General features: G+C 34.3%; 1 protein-coding gene across 2 annotated transcripts in view; it reads right to left on the bottom strand.

Moving 5' to 3' along the window:
* Nucleotides 1-1,666: 1,666 nt before the first annotated feature.
* LOC145690673 (uncharacterized) overlaps nucleotides 1,667-14,460 on the bottom strand; it is a 30,107-nt gene continuing 17,313 nt past the window's right edge. For both annotated transcript variants that reach the window (XM_081765808.1, XM_081765809.1), the window contains one exon: nucleotides 1,667-10,851. In XM_081765808.1, coding sequence (XP_081621934.1) covers nucleotides 9,531-10,851 — 1,321 coding nt within the window. In that variant the 3' untranslated portion in view covers nucleotides 1,667-9,530. The remainder of the gene's footprint in view (nucleotides 10,852-14,460) is intronic.

Here is a 14,460-nt window from a genome sequence, read left to right as displayed (position 1 = left end):
CTTTGTCATGTTAGAGATGAAAGAGTTGAGTCTCTGGAATGACTGAAGTGTCGGTTTTAGTTTATAAGACTAGAGGATTGGTAGAGCTGAGAAATAAAATGCGATAAATTTGGTTTTAATGTGATGACAAGGGTTTTGTGTATCTTCAGAGTAATCTATATCAGGTTATGTGGAATCAATGGTCTGTCAAGCTAACACTAAATCTTCATGGTAATGTCATTATATCAGTAATTAAATACAGAACACTAAGAGTTGTAAGAGATATAGTTGAAACACACGATTGATATTTTAACTATAACAATCGGAAGCAATGAAACTACTGTGAAGTAATGAATTGACAAAAATAAATAATACCTAAAAGTATTGAGGTGAATCCAGGTCACTTTGAGGGTAAAAGTTCACGTCTCATCGGAGCCCAACGTTCAGTCAGTCAAATTGCATTATACTGATACTAATAAACTAAGAAGGTAGATACAAAATGCAATCGCAGAATTATGTCGTACCTACCCTTTATCCAGAAATAATGGCCCGACAAGCTTAAATGTTTTAGTGTGCCGAATACTGGCAATTCAATTGGTGCAATATTTGCCACCTAAATAAGATTGCTCATTTCAAGGATCGACATACGTTAAACGAAAATACTTTCAGCATGGAGTACGTAACTTACATTCCGTGTCTAATATATTCAAGTTTACGTGAGGTGCCAACACTTACAGGCAAAACAAACTATTAATGAACTGTGTATTGAGGGAGAAGTCTGTTTTTAATGTAAAAAATCAGTTTCACATCTTTCATAAAAGAGAAGTAAAAAGAAAAACCAAAATTCTGTTAAATATAGATTTTGTCTTACTTCACGCAGATAAGTCTTCCTATGAGAAATTCTGGCGAAGAAGAATACAAAAAAGCCACCTAATTCTCACTATGGCAAACGAATAGGCTATGTGAGATAAATACTGAACTATGGTCTCCAAAATGTTGACAAAACGTTGAATCTGTGGTTTGATTATATAGGGTGTTTCAAAACAACACCGACAACGTTTGGGAGGTGATTCCTGAGGCCAAGAGAAGATAAAAAGTATAGACCAACCTAGGTGCACAAATGCTTCCCTTCGGAGTTACAGGCTGCCGAAAACATGAAAAAATGAACTTTAAGGGTCCATAGCTCCAAAACTATGGGACTTACCGTAGTCGGGTAAAGACTTCTCTGAGGATTTAATATGTGCACTACCCAAAAATAGAAATTTCAGAATCTTAAAGTACTCACGCAACAATTTTTATAGAGGGAGTTTGGCTACGGGCATATAATTTGAAGTACTCGCCAACTACCTGTATAAAAATTGTTGCGGAAGTACCGCAGGATTCTGAAACATGGATATTTGGATAGGATACATACGTACTAGTTCCTAAGTGAAGTCTTGACCCGACTACGATAGGTCCCATAGTTTTGGAGCTATGGACCTTTAAAGTTTATTTTTTCATGTTTTCGAGAGCCTATAACTCCGAAAGGAAGCATTTGTGCACCCTGGTTGGTCTATACTTTTTGTCTTATCTTGGTGTCAGGAATCACCTCCCAAACGTTGTCGGTGTTGTTTTGATACAGCTGTATACGTACATCTTATGAAATAATTATTTTATTATGCATCAGGAAATAAAATTAGTAAATCACTTAAATTATGTATATGTATTTATTATTTTTTTACGAAATAAATAAATAACAGGACTGTTTTATTAACCATGACAATTTTGAGAAAATAATAGCCAAGGTATACTTATATACAAATACAAACACTTAACTACCACAAATGAAGCTTACAAGTATTTATAGTTTTGTTTCATTCCCACACATGTCTGAGTAGTAAATTTTTTTCATTCCAAAGAAATTGTTTCAACAAGTGGCAAGCACTAATTGTTTTTCACCTATATGCATATATTTATGAATGTTAAGATCCCCGTAATGCTTGCGGGCAGAACTTCCGTAACGTTTGGGGACATGGAACACAAATCCCAAATAAATCTTTTATTTCAATCCAACGCATGAATGAATTTATATGATAATTCTACTGTGTGAACGATCCAGAGTTAGTTTACAAACTACAACAACTTTTCTTATCAGCAATAAAATTGTTAGAAGTTTATTAGCGGCCACTCATGGACTGTTTGCGAGATGAATTTTCTTACGTTATAAACAGTTAGCCTCTTGTAATAGGACTAGTCCATTATTTCCTTGAATAAAGTTACCCGTAGATCTTGACCTTTAAGAAATAAAGATTTTTTTTTTTTTTTTTTTTTTTTTTTTTTTAATGTTCAAACTAAAGTTATCGTTTCATGATGTACACGTTTAAGTGTTTGATACAGTTATCCCATAAGTGGAACTTAAGTAATAGTAACTGCATAAGACTACCAACAGTCAACCACTTTGAAGCTATAGTCTGAAAAACCTATTTACTCTGGAAATATCATTGTCCCAATATTTGTAACAAAAGCATATTGCTAAAATCTGAAATTGCAATAACTTAATTAAAAAATATTGTACACAATCTGGTCTACGAAATTTCAGTTTGAAAGGTAAAGAAATTTTAAAAAAAATGTACGAAGGTATTGGTTCAATGCTGCTTCATGTAATTTGTGTCACTACAATTTCTTAATCCAAAAATCTGATATGGGACTTAAATTACATATACCCACCATAAGGAATCAACAAGTGACTTTTCACATTGTAAGTCTACAACTGGCTTTTAAACTATACGAGTAGAAAATTTTAAAGGGAACTGACAGGGTTATTATTTCGAGTTTCAATAGAAACGTAAGTGGGAAAATAAAATCCACTCTTGTGGAGTCAAAAAACAATTTCTTGTTACCTCATACCATTTATCTTCTATGAAAATAAAATATTAACATCAGCAGTAGAATATTTTTACAATTTTCGGTTTCAATAGAGAGATTAAAGACGAGACTGAACATATTCTTTGGCCACTAAATTCATATCACCACAGTTTCAGTTCTGTAGGAATCAATATTAAAACTGGATATGGCAACGAATTTTAACCATTTCTGTTTCATTAAAGTAATAAGGATTGAGAAAGGGTCTAGTCTCGAGACGTTGAACCTATATCAGAAATTCTTTAACTATGTTTCACCGTTTTAGCTCTACGGTGATCAACACTAAAACACAGGAAATAATTGGTTTCTACCATTTTCAGTTGTAATAGAACAATAAGGACGGAGATATAACCTATTCTTGAAATCATCAATCCATATAAGAAATCAGTTTTCTCCCTACCTCGTACGGATCGATTGAATTTGAAAGAAGTACGATGTTTTTCAAAACACCCTTCAAATTGAGATAACATGTCATTACTTATTACTGTATATGTTCTTTTACACTATGTGACAATTATCATTATTTCTCTATAGTTTTCTTTTTTTTTTAAAAAAAAATATTAGTGTTATCTGCAATACAACTGTCACTTATTACCATATAGCCTCCTTTTACACTAGTCAAATAATGACAATTGTCAATATTTATTACCTTATAGCTGCTTTTCATTGATGACGTCTGTATGACAATTGTCATTACTAAGGGAGTGGAAGTTCATGAAAGGCGATTTTTTTTTTCTAGTATCGTGGACGCAATACCCATAAAAGACACACAATATTATACTTCATACTAAAAGAAAACAATTGTAAAGTGCATTTCAAAAAATATTTTGCCAATATTCAGTTATTACCTCGTCGTTTTTTTTTTTTTTTTTTTCCGATTTTAGGCTATTTTTTCAAAAGTTTCGGATGATTGTTTCGTTTTTTCGGTTTAAGTTTTGGTAACTTTTCATTATTTTTTCTCATTCTTTAAATTTTGATAATATGCTTGAGATTTGCAGCAAGAAAACACATTTTCTCATAGGATTATATTTTACAAGCGCAAGAAAGAGGATCTGAACTACAGATATTAATCTTTATTCCTATGTTGTCAAGACAGTGATGGTGTGCTGCTACTGCATGGAAAAAAAAAAAATTTCATTTCTATTAAATATTTCCAAAACTAATTTGTGTGCGTAATATTTTTAAAATCATTTCTAACGTTTAAATTTATTATTTTTTCTCAATAGTTTGTATTTTGTTGGAAAGAGGGTGCATATCTAGGAAGTTCCCCTCTCCCGACTATGTCCCTGATTTTAACCTTCCAACTTTTCATATAAAATTTGCTTAATTCTAAACCATAATTACACTATTTACGTGGAGGCACTGCTTTTTAGTTTTTATTTATTTTTTTATGTTCGCAGTTACGCACAAGACACAAAATCACCATGCTACATAGTAGGACGAGATGCGAGAAATTACTGCATTTTACACTGAATAATTTACTGTATTGTCTTATTCATTAAATTTTGTTTAAATTTATATTGTTTGGTTATCTTCATTTAAAATGAAATTTAACATATTCCAACTGAAGAATCTACGTCTTTCTTTCTTTCTTTCTTTCTTTTTTTCTCTCATCGCAGACACGATGTTCATTATTTGGTATGCTTGTTGTATTCTTTTAAAGTTACAGTTACAAATTTAAGTCATATTTCACAATTTTTAGTCATTTTTCCATGTTTCTATAGGTCATATATTTATATGTTTTCGGTTATAAACTTCCGCCCTCTAGTCATTACTAATTATTCTATAGCTTCTTTTACATTATTGTCATAGTCATTACTCATTACCCTACAGTTCCTTTTACACTCGTGTCGTCAGTATGACAATTGTCATTACATATTACTCTATAGCTCCTTTTACACTTGTATCATCAAATGAGAATTGTCATTATTACTTTATAGTTTCTTTTACACTGATACCATCTACGTATATGGCAAATACCATTACTCCTATAGCTCCTTTTATGCTAGTATCACCTGTATGACAATTGTCATTACTTGTTATCCTACACTCCCTTTTACATTTATGTCATTTATATGATAATTTCCATTACTTGTTACTTTTTAAGCTCCTTTTATATCTGTATGACAATTCTATCATACTTGAAGCCTGCGAGTCAGGGTCTGTCACTGTGTATCTGGTAGAGCTATTCTGAAGGAATTTAAGTTTTAGAATATAAATACAATTCGATACTCTGGTATGTATTAACAAATTTAGAAAAATGAATAGTTTGCGATGAAGATGTGAAGATATTTCAAATGATAGATCTCACGATCAATATTCATACTTAAATATTTTGAAGCAAGCGTAACGAAAGTTCTACCATCACACTCCATCGGCATTTGTATATATGTTCGTCTGTTCAAAAATAACTCTTAGAAAACTTATCGCAATTTCAATAAAATTTGATGTCTTCCTTCAACCTGCAGAAATAACCATACTGTATTGTTTGTAACCATAAAATATTAAATTTTGATAATATGACATTTATTTTCATTGAGAATTCCCAATCATGCCACCTTCCCACTTTATATATATATGCGATAATTTCTATTTTAAAAATTAATTTAAAGCAATAAGGTGCATATTTCATTTTCATTTCATTTCTTATTTTGGTGAGAAATCACCTCTTACAGTTTGTCGGTATAATTCATTAACAACCTGTATATATATTCCCGATTTCAAAACTTAATAACTTATGCTAATTTATTCACAATTATATGTAACTTAAATTAAACGAAAAAAAAAAAGTTTTAGTATCTGGTAAAGCTGATGTTTAGTTACTCATTCAACCACTAACGCGACTGTAAACAAAATGGCACGAAAGGAAGACCGGACAGCATTTTGTAATCTCGAATTTCATGTAAAACAGTCCATAGCTAAGTGTTCTACGTTGTTTGTGGATGATATTCGGGTTATATCCACCAAGCGGTCATTCAATTCGGAAATGGTAGAGACTATTTAAAGAAAGTGGGTGTATCTACAAGAGAAAACCAACAAATTGGCCAGAAGTTGATAAATAAACAATTGATTGTACCACAAAAGTCAACGCTTCGTGCACGCAAAGAATTAACTTGAAAGAGACAAAAGTGTGAAAGACTCTGCGAAAAAGTTTGAAATTTCATCCATATCGATTGGAATTATTGCACGCGCTTAAACCTACTGACAAAGATAAGAGAGCTGACCTCTGCTGTGCGATGCAAAATCTAATGGAAAGAGATGATTTCATTGAGTCAGTTGTGTTTAGTGATGAAACTACTTTCCATCTTTCGGTGAAAATAAACAAGGTGAGATGCGGGCTTTGCAAAATTCTTCCCCACAGTGAACGTGTTTTGTGCAGTCACCCATAAAAAAAAAAAAAAAGAAAAAGAAAAAAGTATGGCTCTGTTTTTCGAGGGTGATACTGTAAACGGACATTCCTATCTTCATATGCTGCAATGTCTTTTATCTATTTTGCGCGCAGCTGGAAGAGGACATTGAAAGTTTTACTTTCCAGCAAAACGGGGCACTCTTACACTGGCACTAGGATATCAGGAGCAAACTCAGCAGAAGATAACCAAATCAATGATAGGATGACCTAGTCGTGAGGATCAAGTTCTGTTTCCTTGGCTCCCTGATCGCCAAATATCACCCCGTGCAATTTTTTTCTTCTTTTTGGATTGTGTTCAAAACCAAGTGTTCCAGCCACTGCTACTTAACAATTTACCTGAACTTCGAGTACGTATTCAAGAGTCAGTGTGTTTATTGACTCTGATGGTAGCATCTTTGATGTGGAACATAATATGTATGTATTAGAAAAAATGAGTTTTTCTTTCACTTAACATGTTTATTCATTGTTAATAAATAAACGTTAGTTATTAAATTTGAAATTGAGAAGAGAATTTACAACAGCCCTGTTGATATTGAAGCAGTATAGTGTATCCAAATGATTCTCACAGCATGGAATTCTAATAAGTGAAGATTAAACGGAAGGATTAACCCCCCCCCCACACACACACACACAAATCTTATAATTTTACGCCCCACAGTTATGCAGTGCAAGCTAAAGCTAAAGGAGATGATGATTAGAATTAATTACATGGTCGAATGAAGAAAGTGACAAGAAACTAGAGAATCCATGGTGTTTGTCCACCACAAAGCCCACGGAGTGTGGGCCGGAATCGAACCAGGGATCCACGAACGAGGTGAACGCTTTATCACTAAACTACCGACCACCCCACCCTCAATAATATTAGCAAAAGAAAATTAAGTGTAGAAGAAACTATAGCAGCAATCAATCACATCTAACACACAAAGTAATTCTGATGGAAAATAATAAACTAACTGACTAGAATCACTGAAGATTAATTTTTGTCCATTTCTTCACAGCAACTAACATGCATTCATCTTTCGAGTGGCTTTGCGTAGGACTGGGCTAGTATTATTGAACCTGGATTAGACATCTATTTAATAGCAAGTATCGTCCCACTCATCAGAATTACAGGATATTCTTCTCATTTCTCTAATTCTATAAATAATAATAATAATAATAATAATAATAATAATAATAATAATAATAATAATAATAATAATAATAATAATAATAATAATAATAATAAATGAAAATGAAGATTGGTATTATTTTCCAAATACTACAAAACTACTATTTAAGACTTTCACACGACTAAACTTTTTTTTTTTTTTTTTTTTTAAATTAAACTGCGTAATAAGTAATATAAATTAGAATTCGTTTCTGTAAAATATTGTCGAACTTTTCTGTCAATACTTATATTTGTCTCCTGGCAATACCCTTAATCACACTTACAAAAATAATTCAATAGAAGGAGAACATTCTAAATATAGAATCAACATTACTTTACAGAAATAATAATATTAATTCTGCCTCTTTGGTTAGAGATGGTGTTCTAATTTAACGTGCTACTATATACCTATTGTAATGATATCATCAAAATGCTTACTTAGAAACAACATTCCATGTTGTTATGAATTAACAAGACATCAACTTTAATAAAATTTATCTTCCTTTACTCGAAATTATCACCTACATCTTCTCAGAAATCATTCTTTTATTCGAACTTGTCAGCTTTCCTTATATTGAACTCGTTTAGATTAAAGATACAACGTAATTATGCCAGTGCTCTTAGCTATGAACATTTGCAAGTTTTCGTAAGTCATCGAAATCAAACAATGTTGCTTTATTATCAGTACTTACATGGGTTGAGGAAAATCAGATAGTACTGCAGTCATGAGGACAACTGAGAAGCTACTTGAGTGGGAAAACGTAGGAGACTCCGTTCAACAGAGCCAGAAACAACAGCGGTGGAACTCGCGAAGTTCTCATCACAGATCCTCGAACTTAAAATAAAATATACATGACTGATTGGGTTAAACTTTTCAGAGCTTCGTGCCAAGTAGTTTAATTTAGCTTCCTATTGAACGCAATATTCTTTAAAGAGCAGCAGGGATCGTAGATATAAGAATTGTTACGTCTCAACTTAAGCTCGAGCAACAATTTGACCAGTAGTTACAGTACTAGATAGCAACACAATACGCTACATAGACATTAAAGAAAATTATCTAACTTCAATATCTAATATATGTACATAACTTAGGAAAAATCTCTTGGTATTATGCATGACACAATCGTCAACATTTTCTACTTGATTTTCAGTAATGCATGCGATATGTTCATGTTCAAAATTCACAGCCATTAATCTGATTAACACAGTATTATTACCTGCATACATCTGGTAATTTGAACCCAGGGAACTTAGGGTTCCAGTCTAAGTTCCTCTTGCATTCTTTCTTAGTTACAATAGAAGAACAACGGAAAGAAAATATTAATGTTGATTACCGTTTGCTGTAAATTTTCATATTGCTTTTTTGCAATTACAGAAGAAATGTTGAAGCTACGTACCACAGCCACTTAAAAGTGTGTACCCATGTTCTCTTGTCCACAACTTGGACACAATTAGAACAATTTTTATACTTTTCTTTGAGTAGAGAGAATGTATTATGCCAACGTCCAAGTCATATTGAAATACCGTTTCTCGTGAGGTCAGCGACGTCAAGCAGTGGCGGATATGGTCGGAGGAAAGATGGGTGACCGTTCGTACTCACCAGATATTGGCATTGCGGCGTCGACCCAGTGTCGTGAAGATACTTAAAGCTACTTGAAAGAAAGAAGTAGCGAATCCGGCCTAGAAAGCAAATATTAACGATAAGGGAAGCCGATGTGTTGGCCCACATCACCTTAAAGGTCTAAATACCACAAGCCGGTAGGTAGGCCCTGGCACCCCAAGGGTTACTGCAACAGGATTGAGTTGAAGATAATGCAATTCCATGTAACTTATACACATTTATGCCTCAATTGATCGTTTCGTTTGCAAGTTTTAGATAAATTGACTAAATACAAACTTTTTTTAAAAAATTTCTTGTAATCAACTTAAGTTACCGAGGCATTAAGCTCTTTAGTCTTTTGAGGGTGAGACTGTATTCTCTTTACTCACTCGAAATACCATTTATATTTTCACTAATATAATGAAACATGATCACACTTCCTTCAAATATATATATTAAAAAATCCAATGATTCAGAACATTTCAATTTGATTATTTTAACTCATTTCTATATTTGTCGTCATGTATTCGCTCATGAGCTTTAAGATAATCACTTCGAGCAAACGTTTTCCCACATGTAGCGCACACGTATGGTTTCTCACCTGTGTGTGTGCGTTCGTGTATTTTAAGATCAGAGGATCGTATGAATTTCTTAGGGCATATATCACATGCAAACCACGTGCCCTCTGTATCGTGAGTCCTTCGATGCTTCTTCAGTTCTTGCACTGTCTTGAATTCTTTACGACAGAATGAACAAATTGCAGGCTTTTTGCGTCCATGTGTGTCATCATGTTTACGCAATTCTTCAGTACAAGTGAACACAGCATGGCAGAGAACGCACATGAAAGGTCTTTCATTCATATGAACTCTTCCATGCAGTTTCAGATGTGTTCTCCGGTTAAAAGTCTTTTTACACAGAATACACTCGAAAGGACGCTCACCTGTATGGATACGGAAATGATTCCGAAAATCTGAATGACGTAGAAATGCCTTGTCACATTCTGGACATTTGAATTGCTTTTCCGCTGTATGCATTGCTTCATGACGCCTTAATTGCGCCGAAGAACTGAAGTGTTTTCGACATATTCTACAGCCATAGGGTCGTTCTCCACGATGTACACCTTCATGTTTACTAAGTTCATCCGCCGTGGCGAAAGTAGTGCTGCAAATAGTACATAAATGCGGCTTATCACTTGTGTGAATTCGCTCATGTGTTTTCAGATGCGAACTTTGATTAAATAATTTAAAACAATACCTACACTGATATGGCTTCTCACCTGTGTGAATTCGAATATGTGCTTTTAGTTCACAGCTACGAAGAAAAGCTTTGTCACAAACATCACAAATAAAACACTTAGAGCCTACATGAACCTTCATATGTGTTCGCAGATTGGAACTTTGATTGAAGCACTTATTACAGTGAGCACAACGAAATGGACGTTCTCCACTATGTATCCGACTGTGTTTCCTTAAATCTGAATTTGTACTGAAACCTTTGCGACATGTAGGACACTTATGCATTTTATTATCATCCTCTTGATTAGTTTTCTTTTCCACTTGCTGCACTCCATCACTGATTTCAGTGTTTTTATTCCACAATGCTGTTGCAACTTTAATTATTTTTTTATCGACCAGACTGGCACCTGGTTCACCTTTCAATGTTAGTACCACATTACCTACTTGCAATTCACTAACAGTAGTACTTGGATTCCCATCTATTTGCTGGTTTGTATTTGAAGTTGTATCTTCCAAAGTGCTCGGGCAATCTAGATTGATATCTGAGCTTGGAGTAGATGTTTCGAAGTCCTCCATGCTATGGTTAAAAAAATAAATAAATAAATAAATAAACATAAACAAAAAAAAGTAAATTATCGCAAAATTCGTCTTATTTCCTAAGTATAACTGTTTTCTAAGAATTTGTAAACGTACTCTTTTATTTGCTCCATCCAATATTTAATGTACTATTAAATATAGTGTTCCGGTGTTCCCTGACACCCAACCGTAGCAGATCTGGGTAACTCATGCGCCCTCACTTCCTCTTACTTCTTACAACTTTTAGGATTTAGATTTCTGGGATTTCGGCATCTATGGCCATTTAGCCCGTCACGTATGAGCGATCACATCCCTTGGCGAGCACAGAATCCAGGGAAAGGAAAGGAAGGAAGCGGCCTGGGGCCTGTAAGTTACGTACGACCCTGGCATTTGCCTCGTGTGAATGAGGAAAACCTCATTCAGGAGGCTGGCCTGAGAAAGCTTTTTACACTTTTTCGACCCAGTATCTCCACCGGGAATCAAACCCGGAACCACTCGCACCGAAGGCGAGGGCGTTAGCGACTACGCTACGCGGGATCACTTTTGAAAGCTTTATCTTGCATTATTTCGTTTGCACGGTAAACACTGATGAGGCCAAAAAGCTTGTTAATATGATAATATAACTTCGTATTAACAGGTGTTTCAACCTTATCAATATTACTGTGCACACGAAATGGTGCAAGATAAAGATGTAAGAAGTAAGAAGTGAGTGCACATGAGTTGCCCAGATCTGCTGAGGAAGGTGTTACGCAACACCGAATCAGTACGGCTGATAACACATTGAATATTAAACGCAGTAAACGAAAGAGAGTAAACTTACAAATTATTATTAACATGCGTCAATTCACATCCTTAAATAATTGTCTCTAATTGTCTCCTACGACGTCAAGGGACAAAAAAAAAAAAAAAAAAAATCAATAAAAACATATCAGTTACATTACAGGAAACCCCACTCTTCATAGAAAATTTCAATCAGGTACACAAAAGATATTCCCAACTTACACTGAAGAACTGAACTATAAAATTCTCACTTCAACAAACGCTACTATCCATTAATATTTATTAGACCTGTGTTTAAATTTAATCACGCTGCACAGCTTTAAACAAAATTACAAAAAGTTCACGGCTGAGAAATTTATGCTATAAGAAAATTAATCCAAGTCAAATACGACTAGAAAGTAATTTCACCTTAAAGTTTTTCATCAGGAGTCAAATTTCACGAAAATAATTTGAATTGTCGAAATACTAACACCAAAATAAATTGGTATTCATTATACAAACTTCTAGAACAACGTGAATCTTACAATTATTATTATTATTATTATTATTATTATTAATAATAATAATAATAATAATAATAATAATAATAATAATAATAATAATAATAATAATAATAATAATAATAAACGTGCTGGAATTGAGCTGCGAGTCTTTGCTTCAATTTCAGTAAAATTTATTACGCCTATTTTGCCTGATTCGCATTATATTGTCTACATTATCGCTTACATCCGTCTACTCTTTGCATTTTCTTCAAATCGGGTTTTCATTGGGATAACTAAGGAGATATTTTTTTCAAAGAAATGTTTGTCAATTCTAAGAAACTTAAAAATAACTGAAATTGTTACATTTACGTCAAAGTTTAGCTCTATCCCCAAGACATGGAAGGAATGTCGCTGCGAGAAATGGTAGAATTTTCATAAAACAAAACTGACCAAAACACTTAAATATACAGGGTGTCCACATGAAAACTCCCTCATTACAAATATTAAAATTGCATGGAAACTATTAGTGCCAGAGTATAACAGTTTGCGGCATCTTGAAGAGCAACTCAAACAGTTTTTTGTTGTTGATTGTTAATTGTTGTTATTTGTTACAGATATTCATGAACAAAAATGACAACAGCACAAGAGAAAGCGCAGTGTCTGGTGTGATTGCTGAGACTAAATAACCAATTACCGTGCAAAGAACTTCAGACGAAAGTACTAATGGGATCCACCAGACGTCAAGACCATTAATAAAACATGTTTTTGAGAAGTTTTTGGCCACGGGGAGTGTCAATCAAAAGTCTGGCTCGGTCAAAACACGAACGTCTGAGGAAACTGTGGATTAGGTCAGTGAGGCCTTCACTAGAAGCCCAACAAAGTCCGTTCGTAGAGCGTCGCGCGAGTTGAACATCCCACGTTCAACGGTCCATAAAGTGCTCCACAGAAGACTCGTTTGTATGCATATAAGGTGCTAATCGTTCAAGCACTACAGCCCGATGACCTACCAAAACGAACCAAGTTTGCAACGGAGATTCTAGAACGGACCGAGGATGATCCCGAGTACTTGGGGAGGGTGATTTTCATTGATGAGGCAACCTTCCACACATCAGGCAAGGTGAATCGTCATACAATGTGCGCACTTGGAGTTCCGAACCCACATACGTCGTTCGTGAATATGTCAGAGGTAGTGAGAAAGTGAACGTGTAGTGTGTTTTGGGACGCAACAGAATTATCGGACCATTCTTCTAAATGGAACACACAATAATTGGTCCCGTTTATCTGGACATGCTTGAACACTTTGCTTTTCCACAGTTACTCCCCTTGCAACCAAACGTGATATTTCAACAGAATGGTGTCCCACCGCATTGGTGTCTAGATGTTCGTAGAGCTTTAGACCGAACGTTTCCACAGCGATGGTCCCACTCCTTGAGCCCTGCGATCTCCCGACATAACCCATATGGATTTTTTCCTATGGGGCTATGTCAAAGATAGAGTCTACGCCACACCTGTACGTGATATCCCTGCTCTTCGTCACAAAATTGAAGAAGCCATCAACTCGATCACACAGAAAATGCTATACAACACATGGCGGGAGATAGAATATCGACTGAACATTCTGAGAGCTACTAACGGGACCCATATAGAAGTGCATATATAGAAAAAAAAAAAGAAAGAAAGAAAGAAATGAGTTACTCCTCAAGATGTCTCAAACTGTTTTCTCTGGCACTAAAAGTTTCCATGCAATTAATATTTGTAATCAGGGAGGTTTTATATGGACACCTGTACATTAATAAAATTTGTGTAACAGTTTCGGGAATGTAACATCGACCTTATTAAGTGTCTCACAAGGTAATGTTACATTGCCGAAAATGTTACAAAAATGTTATAAATATATACTTAAGTGTTTTGGTCAGTTTTATTTAGTTTAATTTCAAAACTATAATGAATAGCACACATAAGACGAGTTGCTGCGGCAAACAAGAACTTGAACAAACTAAAACGTTCGAAGTTTAAAATATATCAAATGAATTTGATCCATATTTATTGCATATTTTAAATATGCCCCGATTAAATCCCCGAGAACAGAAAGGTACCTTTAGATTTTGGAAAAAATAGTTGCATATAATACAAAAAGAAAGACACTTTGACCAAAATGCTTCATTGCTATATCCAACCATAATTAGTAATTCGTTGAGACATACTGTCAAAATGTATTATATTAAAATATACTTAATAATTCATATACTCATTCGAAGATTACCAATAATTTCTTTCTTCGGGCTGCTGTGTGTAAAGTAATGAAATACTTTGAACTGGACTGCTGTACAACGTGACAAATTACTATA

The sequence above is a fragment of the Thermobia domestica genome, chromosome 7 (genome assembly GCF_964235325.1).
Source record: "Thermobia domestica chromosome 7, izTheDome1.hap1.1, whole genome shotgun sequence".
In the NCBI taxonomy this organism is placed as follows: domain Eukaryota; kingdom Metazoa; phylum Arthropoda; class Insecta; order Zygentoma; family Lepismatidae; genus Thermobia; species Thermobia domestica.
This window is presented reverse-complemented; position numbering and strand designations above follow the sequence as displayed.